A 19,824-nucleotide genomic window follows, 5' to 3' on the forward strand; every position below is an offset into this window, starting at 1 on the left:
GCCTACTCCTGCTCCTATCTCTTATGTTCTTATGTTCTAAAGAATGAGCTTGTATTTCTGTACAAAGGCCTAGTGGTCCCTGTGTACTTTTTGCAGAAAATAAAGCACCTTTGAAGTGTCATCCCCAGTATAAAGTAGGAAATACACTAGTCAAGACTTTTCTGCTCCAGTTTCTGGACTGATTCAAGGTGTTAGAACAGAGATGAGGAAATTCCTGGGCTTGATATATGGAGGAGCAATGCAGGTCCAATCAGTAGTGAAAAAATTAACCTGAGATCCTGAACATCCTCCTTACTGAACAAATGGGCCATCAGAACTCTAAAAAAATGCTGCGAATATATGCTGATTTTGTTACCATCATTTATTTCAGCATCACTAACACAGATAATGTAATAATTATCACTTCAGCCTTTTGTGGGTACTTGCTGCAAAGTCGTTGTGTGATTATCTACATTTCTACAATGCTTACAGTTCAAGAAGATTGGGAGATTCTTTTGGTAGCTCCTGTGATGATGAACTGCACCACAACCAGTGTCTTGGTTGTCATCTGGTCCCAGTTTTTACTGTCTTGTATTAAAGAAATAGAATGAACTACAAAATTAAGAATGGTGTATATTGGAAGGAAAGCCATAATGTCATGAACATTGTTAGATATTTATTTTGGTGGAATTCGTGAAACAGCTCAATCAGCATCTGCAGAGAGAAAACAAAATTAACTCTTCAGATCTATCACCTTTCCTCAATAAAGGAATTTTGGTGGGGCCACTTTCTTTGTCAGTGGATGGTAAGTCAGAGAACAAGATATTACTGCTGAACAACATTTTATGGCTGCTGAAAAGGAAATGATGCTTCAGCTATTCAGGGCCTAGCTGAATAGCCTTAACAAATCTCCAGTATAGCTGAGGCTTTTGTGGGCGTGATGTGTAAATGTGAGGAGGCAACGGAAGGAGTTTAGAGATACCATGCAAGACGTTTTCATGGCCTGGATAAAAGCTAGAAATTGCAGGCAGTAAGGAGAAGGGAGGACTGGCAATTTAAATGTCTGTGAGAGAGTGAGGCCATGGTTATTATACTGATTAGTCCTGGTGGTCATTTGGAGAATGAAAACACCAATAATGTTGTTATCAATATTGTGAAATTCACGGCTATAATTGGGGAATGTTGTCCAGTTTACGTTGAGGGAGAAGGAAAATCATCGACAACTTTGCTCATTTGTGAGAAATGGTGGGAATTGTCCCTTTGATGGAAATAGAAATGAATTACAGTAATTTGTGCAATTTGGCATTCAGTTGAATTGACTTTCTGGTCGGAAGGTTGGAGTCGTTTCTCAAATCAATGCAACATGAAAAATCAGTTGGCTGTTTCACTTTGCAGAACATACAGTTTTTAACACCCTTCCAAAATGAGTTGTATGGGATTCAGGTGAAGCTAGCGAGGTGCAGCTAACAATTGCCACGGTGCTGGGAAGCAGATAGTGATGGCTGAAATCCAATTCCCTTACCGGAAGCCTCTGGCACGTTGGGATCCCTAATAGTCTGTGTTGGAAACTCTGTTGTTCACTATTTACATAAACAATTGATCTCATAAGGAACCCAAAGCTGAATCACATTGGTCAGCTCATGGTACAAACGCTTTCAATACCAATGCTTAAAGTACAGCTATCTGCATTCCCTTTGCACACTTGAGACTTCTGAATTCAAAATGCAGTGTTGGCAGCTCAGTGAGAGGAAGTGTATTAAAGAATTTTACTTCCCTTTTGTCTCACAGATTCATCAAAGACAAGAAACGTGACAACTGAAAGCATGGAGTTGGAGAATACTTATGAAAATGCTAAAGAACTTATTGAATGCCAAAGAGGAAGAGCGGGTGACAACGGAGAATCTTTGAAGCCAGGTAAATGCCAATGTCACCTATTTCACGTGTTACTTCTAAATTACTGAGCAACAATTTTGCAACTTCAGATCGATTAACAGAAGTGAAAAGGACATTCGAGAGTGTATGTTGTCAGTAGAACCCCTCAAAAGGCTGAGCTGATTTGAATGGTAGAAGAGAAATGAAACATGGTTTTGCTTCAGAGGCAAGTGTTACTAACATAACCTGAAATGGGGATGAATGTCCCTGAGAAGTCAAGCATTCTTCTCTTATGACCAATGATATGTGGAGAGATTGAGGTAAAACTGTTTAATGCAAAATTGAGTGGTGACATATTGAAGTGCAAAAGATATGAGAAGACAGAATTCCATTTATTTATGTATAAGTCTAGTCTGGGAGAATGCAGTTACTACCCAATATTTCCAGTATATGTACCCCTTCCCAGGGAGCTTTATCATCTTATGCAACATTCTGAATCAGAAGATGAATTGGAGAGGAGCAAAGCATACTCCTTTGAATTAAATACAGAGAAGGTGAAACAGTGAATCCAAGGATTATCGGCTGAAAGCTTTACTTGTGGAAAGATTATAGAAATGTTGATGTTTCAGGAACAGAACTTAAAACGAATTAGACCAATCTGTCCATCAAGTATGCTTCACCATTCGAAAATAGTTGATTTATTTCCCCCTCAATGCCATTCTCCTGTTACCTTAGACACCCTAACTGTTCAAGAACCCATCAACCCCGTTTTAAATAAATGCAAGGATTGCCTTCTACAGCTGTCTGTTGCAATAACTTCCACAGGTGGACAATTTCTAGGTAATGAAATTTTTCCTCCTCTTTGTCCCAAAGCGATCCTTAGATTTTAAGGTTGTGTCCTCTGGTCTTAGACTCTCCGACTATTGAAAACATGCTGTTCTGGTAATATGCAGAACATGCACCTGCTCTGTTCCCTGTGGAATTTTTGTCAAACATACAAAGGGGAACGAATTTTATAGTGTGAAGTTAGCTTTTGGATGGTCAGATTTTGTCTCTTCCCGTATCCAGATCAAAAAGATTTGGATTCTACATCTTTCTCTCAGTGATGATTTTCACTTGAATTTTGCAGAGTGCCATGTCCAGCCAATGGAGCTGGGCCAAAGAAATCTCTCTCTCAGAGTGATCTATGTCCTCCTGGGTGTCTGCATTTTTCTGTCTGTTGTGGCTATCATCACTGCAGTTATGCTGAGTAAGTTGCACAATGATGCAGTATTTTTTTACATTAGCTCCACAATACGAATTATCAAAACTCTGTAAACGCATGTAATACCCAGGAGATATGAACAAAGTTGTTACTATTACTATATTAGTTAGTAAGGCGTAGTGACGTTGTTATAAATCGAGGATGCTGTGTAAAGGGAAATCTTGAATTAAGCTCCATACATCAATCAGATACTTCTTTTTTCAATGATCATTTATTTGCGCATCTATTGACACTTTTATTTGCGAGTTTTCAGTGGAAGACGACTTATGTAATGTTATTTCAGTTCCAGTAGTTAAAGGCTCAATTTATTGAAATAATGTGGAAGAACTGGGTTTGTTGAAGCAGAAAATCATGAGAATATTCATAACTTGCAAGATCACCCTCATGGTCCCTACACCTCCCCCATGCTGTTTTCCGTAGTGTGGAGTTAGAGTATGTCAAAAACCTAATGTACAAACCCCATTTCCAGAAAAGTTGGGATATTTTCCAAAATGCAATAAAAACAACAATCTGTGATATGTTAATTCATGTGAACCTTTATTTAACTGACAAAAGTATAAAGAAAAGATTTTCAATAGTTTTACTGACCAACTTAATTGTATTTTGTAAAAATACACAAATTTAGAATTTGATGGCTGCAACACACTCAACAAAAGTTGGGACAGAGGCATGTTTACCATTGTGTTATATCACCTTTCCTTTTAATAACACTTTTTAATCATTTTGGACTGAGGATACTAATTGTAGTAGATTTGCAAATGGAAATTTTGTCCATTCTTGCTTGATATAAGACTTCAGCTGCTCAACTGTCCGTAGTCTCCGTTGTCTGATTCTCCTCTTTATGATGCGCCATACATATTCAATAGGAGATAGATCTGGACTGGCAGCAGGCCAGTCAAACAGATGCACTCTGTGTCTACAAAGCCACGCTGTTGTAGCCCGTGCAGAATGTGGTCTGGCATTGTCCTGCTGAAATAAGCATGGATGTCCCGGGAAGAGACGTCGCCTTGATGGCAACATATGTCTCTCTAAAATCCTAATATACGCCTCAGAGTCAATGGTACCTTCTCATACATGCAACTCACCCATACCGTGGGCACTGATGCACCCCCATACCATCATAGATGCTGGCTTTTGCACCTTACGCTGATAACAATCAGGATGGTTGTTTTCATCTTTGGCACGGAGAACTCGACGCCTGTTTTTTCCGAAAACTAGTTGAAATGTGGACTCATCTGACCACAGCACACAGTTCCACAGTCTTTCGGTACATCTGAGATAAGCTCGGGCCCAGAGAACTCACCGGCGTTTCTGCATAGAGTTGATGTATGGCTTCCTCCTGGCATAATACAGTTTCAAGTTGCATTTCTGGATGCAGCGACAGACTGTGTTAAGTGACAATGGTTTTCCGAAGTACTCCCGAGACAAGGTGGCTATAATTGTCACAGTAGCATGACGGTTTCTTAGGCAGTGCCGCCTGAGGGCTTGAAGGTCACGCGCATTCAACAGTGGTTTCCGACCTCGCCCTTTATGCACTGAGATGTCTCTGAATTCTCTGAATCTTTTCACAATATTATGTACTGTAGATGTTGAAAGACCTAAATTCTCTGCAATCTTGCATTGGGAAATGTTCCTTTTGAACTGACTAACAATTCTCTCACGAAGTTTGGCACCAAGGGGTGATCCATGACCCATCCTTGCTTGCAAAGACTAAGCCTTTGATGGACGCTACTTTTATACCCAGTCATGATACCTCACCTGCTACCAATTAGCCTGCTTACTGTGGAGTCTTCCAAACCAATGTTACTTGAATATTCTGTGCACTTTTCAATCTTATTTTAACTCTGTCCCAACTATTGTTGAGTGTGTTGCAGCCATTAAATTCTAAATTTGTGTATATTTACAAAATACAATTAAGTTGGTCAGTAAAACTATTGAAAACCTTTTCTTTGTACTTTTGTCGGTTAAATAAAGGTTCACGTGAATTAACATATCACAGATTTTTGTTTCAGTTGCGTTTTGGAAAATATCTCAACTTTTCTGGAAATAGAGTTTGTACTTCAGAGATCAGTATAAGTAGAGGAAATATTGCCTGAAATCAAGGAAGTAGTCTGACAGTATCGCAGAAGTTGCATAGCTGGAGGCCCCACACAGGCAATGTAGAAAAAGTTCAAAAGCATTGTGAACTCAGGATAGGTGAGTGCTGATATATAGCTCCCACATCCTGCATCTCTCCCTCTCTCTAAATGTCTGTCTATCTATCTATCTTCATTACTGTGCAAACTCTAGCTAGGCACTCGTGATACTTTATCAAAATTTTGTTTTAGATTTTATTATTCTGTGCTGTAGTTTCAGAAGAAAAGGGTAAGTTTTAGAACTTCAAACATTCATTTTCCATAAACAATTGAAAGCTACAGAGGCTTTTTTCAGTATTTTGTTAAAGTAATTAACATAATGTTTAAGGCTCCAGATTTCAAATCAAAACTTGATTACTTTGTCGGTATCTAGTACAATGCATGACTGAAGAAAGATAACAAACATGTGCTAACAATCAAGTACATGATGCGTTGCATGATGTAAACTGATTAACAGAAACCGGTGTAGATGGAATCAAACTGGGAGAAGTACAACCAAACGAAAATAAAAAGTATGTGGCAGATGTGAAAGTTTAACCTTCAAATAGTCATTTCTTATACCATTGCGACAAGACAAAAAGGTGGTCATCCTACATCAGCAAATTATCTTCCAAGCATAATTTCTGTGCAGAGAGAATTTCAAGGTGTGTTGTCCAGTTTCTGCTGAAGAAGCACAAAGAAACACGTAAGGATCAGGACCAGAAAAGCCATCGTCAGCCAAGTGGTAAAGCAAAAATATGTTCAACAGCATGAGTTCTGGATTAAGCATGGTAGCTGGCGGAGGAATGAATATTATCACGTTTGTCAATGACTTTCAGTGGATACTACCAATAGAACTAAAAGAGTATAAAATCCCGTGTACATCAGAACTAGCTGACGTATCCTTTACTAATGGACAGAGGATTGGCTCGAAATCACAAATGAATGATTTATACGCAATTGTAATAAAGACAGAGAAAGTGGGTTCTCAGACATTGCAGAATTCGACTGAATCTGAAAGGCTATAGTTGCCAGTAGACGAGGAAAAGGATGTTCCAATATAACTCGGAGTCCTGCCATGTGCAGAAGTTCGCTGATGACACGGCCATAGTGGGGTGTATCAGGAATGGACAGGAGAAGGAGTATAGGAAACTGATACAGGACTTTGTGATATGGTGCAACTCAAACTACCTGTGTCTCAATATCACCAAGACCAAGGAGATGGTGGTGGACTTTAGGAGATCTAGGCCTCATATGGAGCCAGTGATCATTAATGGAGAATGTGTGGAGCAGGTTAAGACCTACAAGTATCTGGGAGTACAGTTAGACAAGAAGCTAGACTGGACTGCCAACACAGATGCCTTGTGCAGGAAGGCACAGAGTTGACTGTACTTCCTAAGAAGGTTGGCGTCATTCAATGTCTGTAGTGAGATGCTGAAGATGTTCTATAGGTCAGTTGTGGAGAGCGCCCTCTTCTTTGTGGTGGCGTGTTGGGGAGGAAGCATTAAGAAGAGGGACGCCTCACGTCTTAATAAGCTGGTAAGGAAGGCGGGCTCTGTCGTGGGCAAAGTACTGGAGAGTTTAACATCGGTAGCTGAGCGAAGGGCGCTGAGTAGGCTACGGTCAATTATGGATAACTCTGAACATCCTCTACATAGCACCATCCAGAGACAGAGAAGCAGTTTCAGCGACAGGTTACTATCGATGCAATGCTCCTCAGACAGGATGAAGAGGTCAATACTCCCCAATGCCATTAGGCTTTACAATTCTACCACCAGGACTTAAGAAATTTTTAAAAGCTATTATTAATGCTTTTTGAGATAGTGATTTAGATGCATATCATATTTTTTACTGAGTTAAGTATTGTATGTAATTAGTTTTGCTACAACAAGTGTATGGGACATTGGAAAAAAGTTGAATTTCCCCATGGGGATGAATAAAGTATCTATCTATCTATCTATCTATCTATCTATCTATCTATCTATCTATCTATCTATCTATCTATCTATCTATCTATCTATCTATCTATCTATCTATCTATCTATCTATCTATCTATCTATCTATCTGTTCCTCTTGTTTGTTTGAGGCCTTGTGAGGACAGTAATGTAGACCAGCGACAGATCAGTGAGAATAGAAGTGATAGCAGTGCATAGTAAGAAACCCTGGTTGCTTCTGCGCAAAGAATACCACTGCTCTAAAAAGTAGACATTTAACAGATAGTGTTCCTGCAGAATGGAGGCTACTGTGTGAACTCAAAATGCAGTAGGCTATGTTGGAAGATGTCCGATTGAATCAATGATGATCGTGGTAGGACTGCCTGGATTGCTGAATTGTTAGAAGGGAATAGATGAGAGCGCATGCATTGTTCATTCTGTGGTTATATTTTGAAAATGGTGTTAGAAAAGAGGAAGTGATTTATGGAGCAATACGAGTGACTAGGCAGACAAAAAAATAACACTCACGTCAAAAGGCCACTAGAGAAGAATTTGTGACTGGTGGAATCTTGTTCAAAGTGGCACATATTGTGATGGTTGATCTGTTAAAACTAGAAGTTCTGGTGCTGGAAGAATTACTTTTGCAAGAGTATACAATATGAAAGGACAGATATGGAAATAAATGAATTATATTCATGTTGTCTATCACAGACAGACAGACATACAGACAGACAGACAGACAAACATACTTTATTGATCCCGAGGGAAATTGGGTTCCATTACAGTCACACCAACCAAGAATAGTGAAGAAATATAGCAATATAAAACCATAAATAATTAACTAATAATAGGTTAATCATGCCAAGTGGAAGTAAGTCCAGGACCAGTCTATTGGCTCAAGGTGTCTGACACTCTGAGGGAGGAGTTGTAAAGTTTGATGGCCACAGGTAGGAATGATTTCCCATGCCGCTCAGTGTTACATCTCGGTGGAATGAGTTTCTAGCTGAATGTACTCCTGTACCTAACCAATACATTATGGAGTGGATGGCAGTCATTGTCCAAGATGGCATGCAACTTGGACAGCATCCTCTTTTCAGATACCACCGTCAGAGAGTCCAGTTCCACCCCCATAACATCACTGGCCTTACGAATGAGCATGTTGAATCTGTTGGTGTCTGCTACCCTCAGCCTGCTGCCCCAGTACACAACAGCAAACATGATAGCACTGGCCACCACAGACTCATAGAACATCCTCAGCATCATCTGGCAGATGTTAAAGGACCTCAGTCTCCTCAGGAAATAGAGACGGCTCTGCCCCTTCTTGTAGACAGTTTCAGTGTTCTTTGACCAGTCCAGTTTATTGTCAATTCGTATCCCCAGGTATTTGTAATCCTCCACCATGTCCACAACAGTAGAATGAAACCAGAATAAACCTTTGTAACACTGTTTCAGTAGCCGGAGAGCCATGCCTTTTAACTTTCCAGCCTTGCTACATTGGCATATATGACAATATAGCGACGTATAAGATATTCGGATAGGCAGAATATATAGAGTGCAGGACACAGGAAACAGGGTGACAGTCAGGATGGTTGTAGATGGTTCATATTTTGTATGGATGATGGTGACCAGTGGTCTTTGGCAGAGATTTTTTCCTGGACCTCTCTTCAAAGTTGTGCAATTTGACAGTGTTGTTAAGAAGGCTCATAGTGTGATCCCCTTCATCTAACATGGGACTGAGTTCAAGAGCAGTGAGGTTGTGTTAAAGCTATACAAGACTTTAGGTTGACACTACCTGGAGTACTGTGTTCAGTTCTGGTCACCTCACTACAGGAAGGATGCGGATACTAAAGAGAAAGTGCAGAGGAGATTTACAGGGATTTTTTTTGGATTCGAGAGCATGTCTTATGACAATAGTTTGAGTCAACTTGACCATTTCTCCTTCAAGCAACAGATGTGATAGAGGTGTATAAGATGATAAAAGGCTTTATACATGTTGATATCTAGAGGCTTTTTTTTCCAGGGCTGAAATAGCAAATGCGAAGTGGCACAGTATTAAGGTGCTTGCAAATAAGTAGAAGGTGGAAGTCAGAGGTAAGCTTTTCACATAGTGTGCTGCATACGGGGAAAAGGACTGCCATCAACGGTGGTTGCGGCAGGTACAATAAGGTTTTTTGAAGAAACACTTAGAGAGGTACATGGAGGTCAGAAAAATAAAGGTCTATGCGGTAGGGAAATTCGAGGCAGTTCCTAGAGTAGGGTACATGATCGGCATAACATTATAGACTGAAGGCCTGTAATGTCCTGTAGATTTCTATGTTCAATGTTCTAAAATGTATTCATGAAGGTTTCCTATCTCAAAAGAATAAGAGCACACAGAGTACAAGGTCGAGGGGATTAAGAGTAATATCGGCAGACAGATATTTCACAAGTTTGGTGTGTGATAGCAACATCACATGGTAGGTGGGAATGGCAACAAATTGGTGATGTTGTTCTTTAGCAAAATGAAGGTGTGGTCATGATGCTGACCACTGCTTGATGTCAGATTTGTGATGTAGGGATTAATTAACCCACCAGTCAGAACTACATCAAATCATGGATAATATTTTTAAAAAACAGAAGAGCAAGATGTCAATCCTAAAGCAGTGACCAAGTGGTAGAAAGTGGAAATCGTCATGGAAAGCAAGAGAGAGAAATTATGTGGATTGCACAGCGTTGGCGTGTTCTGTAACTTCCAGTGATAATGTATGATAATGTATGTGGTAACAAAGAGATCAGAAGATGTGGAATAAAGAAGGTAGAATAAATATCATAGAGTTTCAGAGAAGTACAGAGCTAATAAACACCATTCAGCCCATCTAGGCCAGTCCTTCTTCTGCATTATTGTTCTTTCTCAATTGTACAATAACTCAAAATGTTCATGTTGATTCACGTTAATATTTGTACTCTAAGGCTTTGAAGTTGCATTACACAAAATATTTTTTAAAAATTCCCTTCATTTCTCAACGAAGTAAACTGTCTGTGACTGCGTACATGATGAGGGCATACTCAGTGCACTCACAGTGCACCGCATTGAAGAGAATGAGAGCCATGCTACTGCAGGAATATTCCCCATTGTGAGAATGCCGTAATTTCATAAAGAATAGTGGATGTTGGATCTCTTCCGGGAAGAAAATTCTGTCATTCAGAGCGCAAATTAAAGTATCTTTGTTCAGCACGTAGGTGCTTCCAACTTTGTACTAAAAACTCAAAGCTAAAAATATCTCTGTGCTCTTTTCTAAAATTCCGATTGTTTCCCAGTAGAATGTGAGTAAGGCGGAGTAGATTTGACTTCCCTCTTTCTACTTCGCCCAGTTTAAAGGAAAGAATTGTTTCCAGTTTTTAATACTGAATGCAAAAGCAGTGCTCACCAAATGTAACGAGCACCGTATAGACGTTTTCTGCATTGCAAACAAGAAGTCCTGTCCAATATAAGGTGATGGCTTCTGCGTTAATTCTAGAAACGAAATTAATCACCCCAAATTGATCGCATCGATTTCTGTTGTATCATGAATTATCATAACACTGGCCACTCCAATCACATGAGTGAACTTAGTTTGCGAAATAATTGACGACAGGAAATATAATCAAAATTGGTAGCCTCTAAACAGCTCTTCCGCTTTGCCATTCCCTGGAATTTGCAACATTTGATGTCAATCAAATTCGTTTTCCTGGAAGCTTCATATCACAAAAGAATCAGAACTCATCGAGAGCAAGATGTAGTGGATTAAAGGTGATATCGGGAGACAGTCGCTTCTCGAAGTTGATGCATGCTAACAAGCTCACACGGTAGGTGGGAATGTCAACAAGTTGGTGACGATGTTCTTAAGGAATAAAGGTGATGTCATGATGCTGACCGCTGCGTAATGCCAGAGGTTAGATGTAGGAATTAAATCAAACACTCGCAGGGCTTCCTCAATCTTTGCCATCTGTGGGATAGCAAACTCTGGATTCACAAAGCAAGGTCTCCTTGCCTCATTACTTTTTGAGTCTCCTTGCGTGGGAAACTTAATCAAATGTCTTACTGAAATCCGTATAGACTTCCTCCACTGTTCCACCTTCATCAATGTTTTGTTATATCCTCAAAGAATTTATTCAGGTTGGATAGGCATGACCTGCACTTGGCAAAACCATGCTGACTATGCCTTATCAGATTGTATCCTTACAAATGCTCATAAATACTGCTTCTCAGGATCTTCTCCAATAACATGCACACCACTGAAGTAAGACTCACTGGTCTATAATTTCCTGTGTCATCTCTACACCATTTCTTGATCGAGGGAACAACATTGGGAACATTCCAGTCCTCTGGTACTTCTCCTGTCCCTATTGATAATGTAAAGATCATCGGCAGAGACTCAGTGATCTCCTCCGCTGCTCCCACAGTAGCCTGGTGTATGTCTTGTCTGGTCCTCATGATTTATCTAACTTAATAGCTTTCAGATGCTCCAGCACATCCACTTTCTTAATGCCGGGACAGTCAAGAGGTTCAATCCGCTGTAAGACATACACAAAATTGCAAAGGTCCTTCTCACTGGTCAATACTGAAGCAAAATATTAATTAAGTACCTCTGTTATCTCCTCTGCCTCTAGGTGCATGTTTCCCCACATTTAGTCCTCTCTAGTCCTAATCTCACATGATTCACCTGTTTGCTCTGAACATACTTGTAGAATGTCCTGGGGTTTTCCTTAATCCTGCTTGCCAAGGCCTTGTCCTGGCTGCTTCAGGCTCTGCTCATTCCATTCCAGAGCTCCTCCTTGGCAACCTGGAGATTTTCTGGTACTCTAACAGTACCTAGCTTTTGAAATTTTTCGTAACCTTTTCTTCTTAATTAGATTCTGTACTCCTTTTGTACGCCATGGTTCTTTTACCGGATTCCTGCTTCAATGAAAGTTTTGCCACATTTCTACGGTGCATTTCCCTGAGAACATCTGCTCCTATATTTTTTTCCTAAGTTCCTGCTCTTACCCCAATGCAATGCTTTCCCAAATTCTCTGCTCTTATCCTTCTTCAGTGCTACAGTAAAGGAAATGGAGTTGTGATCACTACGTCAAAAATGCTCTCCCATCTAGAGAAATGAGACCTGACCAAGTTCATTTCCCAAGACCAGATCAAGTACACCTTCTCATCTGTTTGGTCAGGAAATATTCCCTGCACATCTAACAAATTCCACCTCACCTCAACCCATTGCTCTGAGGTGATGCCAGTCAGGATTATGAAAGTTAAAATTTCCCAGCACAACAACCATATTATTATTGCACCTTTCCAGAATTTGCCTCCCTATTTGTTCCTTGATGTCTCTGTTACTCTTGGGAGTCTTAAAAAACACCGAATAGATTATTTCTCCCTTTACTGTTTTTGCCTTCCACCCACAATGACTCAATAGACAATCACTCCATGACTTCCTCCTTTACGGCAGCTGTGATGCTGTCCCTGATTAGTAATGGCCCACCTTTTTTGCCTGCTGTGTTGTTGACATGTAGTAATACCTCTGGCTGCTCAGCACCCCTACAGGTATAGTCTGCAACCACTCAGAGACATCCTGGAGCCTAACACCCGGGAGACTATCCTGGAGTCTCTATTGCAGCTGCAGAATCTCCTATCTGTCCATGTAACTGTTGAGTTCCCTGTGACTTTTGTTCCATCTGATTGCACCCTCCCTTTCTGAGGCTCAGAGATGACCACAGGGCTATTAGTCTGCCCTTCCCAGACAGGGCATCCCACTCAACACAATCCAGAAGGGTATACCTTGCTGATGGGAATGGGCACAACAGAACCCAGCACTGACTTCATTCTCCCTGCACCTCTCTTGGTGTTAACTCATCTATTCCATTGTTGGTAGAATCTCAGGTGGTGACAAGAGGGCATACAAGATTCAGATATGACAACTAGTGGAATAGTGCAGAGGCAACAACCTGGCACTCAGCGTCAGTAAGACAAAACAGCTGATTGTGGGCTTCAGGAAGGGTAAGACAAAGGAACATATTACAATCCTCACAGAGGGATCAGAAGTGGAGATAGTGAGTAGCTTCAAGTGCCAAGGTATCAAGATCTCTGAGGATCTAACCTGGTCCCAGCATATTGATGTAGTCATAAAGAAAGGCAAGACAGCGGCTATACTTTATTCGGTTATTGAAGAGATTTGGCATCTCAACAAATACACTCAAAAACTTATATAGTGCTACCGCGGAGAGCATTCTGATGGGGTGCATCACTGTCTGGTGTGGAGGAGCTACTGCACAAGACTGAAAGAATCTGCAGAAGTTTGAAAAGTTAGTCAGCTCCATCTTGGGTACTAGCCTACAAAGTACCCAGGACATCTTTAGGAAGCGTTATCTCAAAAAGGCAGCATCCATTATTAAAGACCTCTAGCACCCATAGCATGCCCTTTTCCCAGTGTTGCCATCGGGTAGGAGATACAGAAGCCTGAAAGCACAAGCTGCCATCCGATTCCAAAACGGACATTGAAGCTTTGAACATTACCTCACTTTTTTAATATACAGTATTTCTGTTTTTGCACGTTTTAAAAAATCTATTCATTATACGTAATTGATTTACTTGTTTATTTATATATTTTATTTTATTTTTTATTTTCTCTCTGCTACATTATGTATTGCTTTGAAATGCTGTTGCTGTTAAGTTAACAAATTTTACGTCCCATTCCTGTGATAATAAACCTGATTCTCATTCTGAATTCTGCACTCCATGTGTAACCACCTGCTCAACAACCATATCTATGAATTTCTCTGCCTTCTGGATGATCCTAAGTTCATCCATCTCCATCTCCAGCACATTAATGCAGCCCTTCATGAGATGGACTTGGCTGAACATCCCACAGGTGTAGTCATCCAGGAGACCTTGAATTCCCACATCTTACAGAAGGAGCATCCTCTGTCATATCTGTCATCCTGCCTGCACTGTACAATGGGTAATGAAAACTAAGTTTTCTGACCTGTTTCATTCCTTAAGCCTCTTGAGTCAAAGACTGACGCTCCTACTCTCAGCGTTGTCCTACTACCAAGAATGGCCATCCCGCATGTCCCTTCTGTACTTTTACTGAATTCACGGTACTGTGTACCTGCCGCTGATTGGGGCTCCGGAAAGTCGGAACGCCTGCAAAGCCGTCGACATCAAAGTTTCAATTAACATCCAATAATCCCAGGGAATAGCAAATGTGCTGTTTAGAGCCTAGCAATTTTATTTTTTTTTCCTGCAGTCAACAGTTTTGCAAACTGAGGTAACTCAGGTGATTGGAGTGATTGTAGCTATGATAATTCATGGTATATCAGAATTTGCTGTGATTAATGTGAGTGATTAATTTTGTTTCGAGAATGGGAGTATAAGCCATTGACTTCCTTTAGTAATGCAGAAAACTTCTTCAGAGACTGTTCGCACACTTTCAGTTGGTGGGCACTGCAATTGCATTTAGTGTTATAAACTTCAAATACTTCCTGTCTTCAAGGTTGGCAGAGGTGCGTCAAGTGAAACAAATTAGTCAATTTATCAGCCAATATAACCAAGGTTTGCTCTAGGGCAGTGGCCTTGTCAGTGGAAGTGCCTTGTGAGAAAAGTATGATTCTTTGCCTCGAGAGTCCTCGGTGAGGAGGCTGTGGGGGGAGACTATGTCACAGCAAGAAAGGGTGAGAAGTGGTGAAAAAATGGCAGTTAAACTGATTCAGTGTGATGCCTGCATGATGTGGGAGGTCGGGGTCACTGATGGTGCCTCTGGCTGCTACAACTTTGGAAAGTATGTCCAGGTTCAGCTCCTGAAGGACTATGTTGGGGTACTGGAAAATCAACTGGATGACGTCAGGTCCATCTGGGAAAACAAGAGTTTTCTGGACAGGACCTACAGCGAGATCGTTACACCGAAGATACCAGAAGAGAGAAGGGGGGCGATGATGAGGAAGGGATGGATGCTTGGAGTACAGGAGAACCTGGGGGATGTACCTCTTGAAAACAGGTTCACCCTCTTTGAAGCTGTCGGGACAGAAGACACTGCCAGTCTGAGAGGCGGACAGGTCTGTGAGTCAAAAATTGGCGCTGAAGCAAAGCCGAGGAGACAGAGGGCAGATAGAGCCATGGTAGTAGGGGACTCCATAGTGAGAGGTACAGAAAGGTGTTTCTGTGGCAACAGGCGGGATCTAAGGATGGTGTGTTGCCTCCCTGGTGCCAGGATCCAGGACGTCACGGACCGATTGCAGGGCATCCTCAAGGGTGAAGGTGAACAGCCAGAAGCGGTAGAGCATGTCAGCACAAATGACATCGGGAAAAAGAGGGAAGGTATTCTGCAGCATACCTTCAGAGAACTCATAAGAAGGCTGAAAAGCAGGACCTCCAGGGTGGTTGTCTCCGGTTTGCTTCCAGTTCCTCGTGCCGGTGAGAGCAGGAACAGGGAGATAGGGGATCAGAATGTATGGCTGAGGAGCTGGTGCTCTACCACTTCTGGCTGTTCTGGCTGGGATTTAGATTCTTAGCAGACACAAGGAAATCTGCAGATTCTGGAAATTCAAGCAACGCACACAAAATGCTGGTGGAACACAGCAGACCAGGCAGCATCTAAAGGAAGAAGCACTATCGACGTTTCGGGCCGAGACCCTTTGTCTCCAAATTTGAGGAAGGACATTCTTGCTATTGAGAAAGTGTAGCATAAGTTCACGAGGTTAATTCCCGGGATGGCGGGATTGCCATATGTTGAAAGATTGGAGCAATTGTGCTTGTATACATTGGAATTATTAAGGGATTGGACATGATAGAGGCAGGAAACATGTTCCCGATTTTGGGCGAGTCCAGAACCAGAGCCGACAGTTTAAGAATAAGGGGTAGGCCGTTTAAAAAGGAGTTGAGGAAAAACTTTTTCATCCACAGAGTTGTGGATCTGTGGAATGCTCTGCCTCAGAAGGCAGTGGAGGCCAATTCTCTGGATGCTTTCAAGAAAGAGTAAGATAGAGATCTTAAAGATAGCGGAGTCAAGGGATTTGGGGAGAAGGCAGGAATGGGGTATTGATTGAGGATGATCTGCCATGATGACAGTGAATGGCAGTGCTGGCTCGAAGGGCCGAATGGCCTACTCCTTCACCTATTGTCTATAAAGCAAGCGAAACAGAATGAGAGAAGTAAAATGTACTTCCTCTTTCTCACATCCTACTGCTGAAAGAAAATGAACTTTGGACTGCAAGAATGGAGCCCAGAGATATTTTAAGTTCTAGTTTCTTGGAACAATGTTGAAAATGTTCATGAGCTGACCAAAGTTAATTTGTTGTCTACTCTGCATGACATAATTGTCCTTCTTAGAATGGATCCAACATCCACCATTCTCTATGAAAATACCGCTTTCTAAAGATGTGAAATATTCTGACAGCAGCTGAGCTCTCATTCTATTCACTATTGTGTACTGCGAATACATTCAGTATGCCCCCATTCTGTATGGAGATCAGTAAATAGTCCATATAATTTGCTTCGAAATGCAGGGAACTTCGATGTTCTTCACTCAGAGCATCATAAGACCCTAAGACATTTGAGTAGAATTAGGCTATTCAGCCTATTCAATCTGTCCCGCCATTCCATCATGGCAGATCACGGATCCCTTTTATTCCTATACACCTGGCCGTCTTACCATATCTTTTGATATTCTGACCATTCATGAAATGAGCAAATTCCGTCTTAAATATACGTATGGACTAGGCTTCCACTGCAGTTTGTGGCAGAGCATTCCACAGACTTACTACTCTCGGGCTAAAAGATTTACTCCTTACCTCTGTTTTAAAGCGTTGTTCCTCAATTTTGAGGCTGTGCCCTTTAGTTCTGGATACCACCATCAGAGGAAACATACTGACTACATCCACCCTGTAAAGTCCTTCCAATATTTTTTAGGTTTCAATGAGATGCCCCCTCATTCTTCTAAATTGCAGTGAGTACAGGCCTGTAGGCCCTCGCCAAAGGCCACCATCCACTACAAGGCTGCAGAGATTGCTATCATTGGAAATTTTAACTTTCCTAATGTTAACTGGCATCACCTCGGAGAAAGGGGTTTAGGTGAGGTGAAGATGGTTAGGTATGTTCAGGAAGGGTTCCTGACACAGTATATAAAAAGCCAACTGGAGGGAAAGCTGTGCTTGATTTGGTATTGGGAAATGAACCTGGTCAGGTGTCACATCTCTCGGTGGAAGAGAATGTTTGAGGTAGTTAACACAACTCTATTTCCTTTACCATGGCACTGGAGATGGATAGGAGCAGACAATGAGGGAAAACATTTCATTGAAGTACAGAGTACATTAATAACTTTGAAAATCTCCAGCACATCCCGTTTCTTAATGTTTGTACACCCAAGTGGTTCAGTCCGCTGTAAGCCATCCATACAATTGCCAAGGTACTTTTAACTGGTGAATACTGAAGCAAATAAAAAATTAAGTAACTCTGCTACCTCCTCCACCTCCACGAACATGTCTCCTCTTTTCCACCTGTTTAGTCCCATTCCCAGACGGCTTATCCTCTTGCTCTTTACATACTTGCAGAATATCTTGAGGTTATTTTTAATTCTCCTTGCCAACACCTTCTCCTAGCCCCTTCTACCTCTCCTAATTTTATTCTTGAGCTCCTTCCTGACAACTATGAAATTTTCTGGAGCTCCAACAGTACCCGGTTTCTTGAAACTTTTCATAAGCCTTTCTTCTTATCTAGATTTTCTATATCCTCTGTACATCAATGGTTCTGTTTTACTAAGATCCTTTTCCTCCCTCAATGGAACATACTACTGCCAACTGCTATGCAAATGTTCCATGAGCATTTGTCACATTTCAGCCATACATGTTCCTGAGAACATCTGCTCCCAATTTATGCTCCTAAGTTCCTGCCTAACAGCATCATATCTCCCCCAACCCAATGAAATGCTTTCACAAATTTTCTGTTCCTATCCCCCTCCAGCGCTATGGTAAAGGAACTGTAATTGTGCTCACTACCTCAAAAATTCTATCCCACCGAGAAATGTGACACCTATTCAGGTTCATTTCCCAATACCAGATCAAGTACAGCTTCTCTTACAGGTGTTTATTTTTTTACATATTGCGCCAGGAAACCTTCAATAAACCAACTCAACCTCAACATGTTGCTGATGGGAATGGCCACAGTGGGACCCTACACTGTCTTCTTTCTGTCTGTGCTCCGCTCGGTGTTCATTCATCTACTCCTAGAATTGTGTACTCTGGGTGTAACCACCTGCTCAACAATCATATCTATGAATTGTTCTGCCTTCTGGATGATCCTAAGTTCATCCATTTCCAGCCCCAGCAACTTATTGTGACCCTTCATAAGCTGGACTTGGCTGCACATCCTGCAGGTGTAGTCATCAGGGAGACTATCAGATTGTATGAATTCCCACATCCTACAGGTGGAACATTCTGCTACCATATCTGTCATCCTGCCAACATTGTACAATGGGTAACCAAGACCAAATTTTCTAACCTGTTTCATTGGTTCAAGGCTCTTCTGCTCAAAGCCTCTTGCATCAAATCCTGACACTCTCACTTCTATCTTGGCCAAATCCGAACAATGGCCTCCGAACTTGTCCCATCTGTAGTTTTATTTATTTCGCAGTGTTCTGCTCCAGCCATTGATTGCGCTTCTGGAATGTCTGAACGACATCAAATTTTCAATTGACATCCAATGTTGCAAATCTTAGGGAATAGTAAAGTGGATGTGCTGTATATAGGCTAGTGATTTAATAGTCTTCCCTGTAGTCAGCGATTTTGCAAATTCAGATAACTCAGTGATTACGGTGGTTGGAGCTATGATAATCCATGGTATAACAGAATATGATGTGATGAATGTGGATAATTAATTTTGTATCTAGAATGGGCACAGAAGCTAATGCCTTATATTGGATAGGACTTCTTTCTCATAATGCAGAAAGCGTCTTTACCAACTGTACGCCACTTCATTTGCTAGGCCCTGCTATTTCATTTAGTGTTATAAACTTGAAATAATTATTGTCTTTAAACTGAGTGAAACAGAATGAGGGAGCTAAAATCAACATCCTTTTACTGGAAAAGAAACTTAACATTAGACTGAGAGAGAAGAACTTAATATTAAATTTAATGTTTCTCAGAACAGCATTGGAAGTGTCTCCAAGCTGACCAAGATTAATTTGCTGTGCGCTTTGCATGAGACAATTTCCCATCCTAGAATGTATCAAACATCCATCATTCTTTGTGAAAATACTGCCTTCTAACGATGTGAAATATTCCAACAGCAGCCAAGCTCTAATTCTATTTAATGTTGTGTATTGTGAGTACATTGTGTATGCTATCATGCTGTATGGAGTGCAGTAACAAATCAGTTTGATTTACTTCAAAATGCAGGGAATTGTTTTTATTATTTTGTGTACTGCAGATTCAAAGCTTTTACAGACATCACATATAAAAATGAATCAGCATGAACATGTGGATTTATTGTATGTCTGAGAAAGAAGAATAGTACAGGAGGAGGTCAGCAGGCCAATCCGGGTGACTCCCATCGGAACACAGCAACCAGTTCAATCCTAATTACAAGATACATGCTGTACCACTTGCCCAGCATATTAGAATAGGGTTAGGGTTAGGGTTCAAAGATGCTGTGATTCCAAAAGA

At 41.1% G+C, this 19,824-nt stretch overlaps 1 protein-coding gene across 3 annotated transcripts in view; it reads left to right on the forward strand.

Moving 5' to 3' along the window:
- Positions 1-1,723: 1,723 nt before the first annotated feature.
- Positions 1,724-19,824, forward strand: part of LOC140740193 (CD209 antigen-like protein C) — a 49,020-nt gene continuing 30,919 nt past the window's right edge. The window contains exons 1-2 of one of the 3 annotated variants that reach the window (XM_073069207.1): positions 1,724-1,893; positions 2,981-3,100. In XM_073069207.1, the coding sequence (XP_072925308.1) occupies positions 1,803-1,893; positions 2,981-3,100 (211 nt within the window). In that variant the 5' untranslated portion in view covers positions 1,724-1,802. The remainder of the gene's footprint in view (positions 1,894-2,980; positions 3,101-19,824) is intronic. The other 2 variants (XM_073069206.1, XM_073069208.1) reach the window with 2 other exon arrangements.

The sequence above is a fragment of the Hemitrygon akajei genome, chromosome 16 (assembly GCF_048418815.1).
Source record: "Hemitrygon akajei chromosome 16, sHemAka1.3, whole genome shotgun sequence".
Taxonomy (NCBI): domain Eukaryota; kingdom Metazoa; phylum Chordata; class Chondrichthyes; order Myliobatiformes; family Dasyatidae; genus Hemitrygon; species Hemitrygon akajei.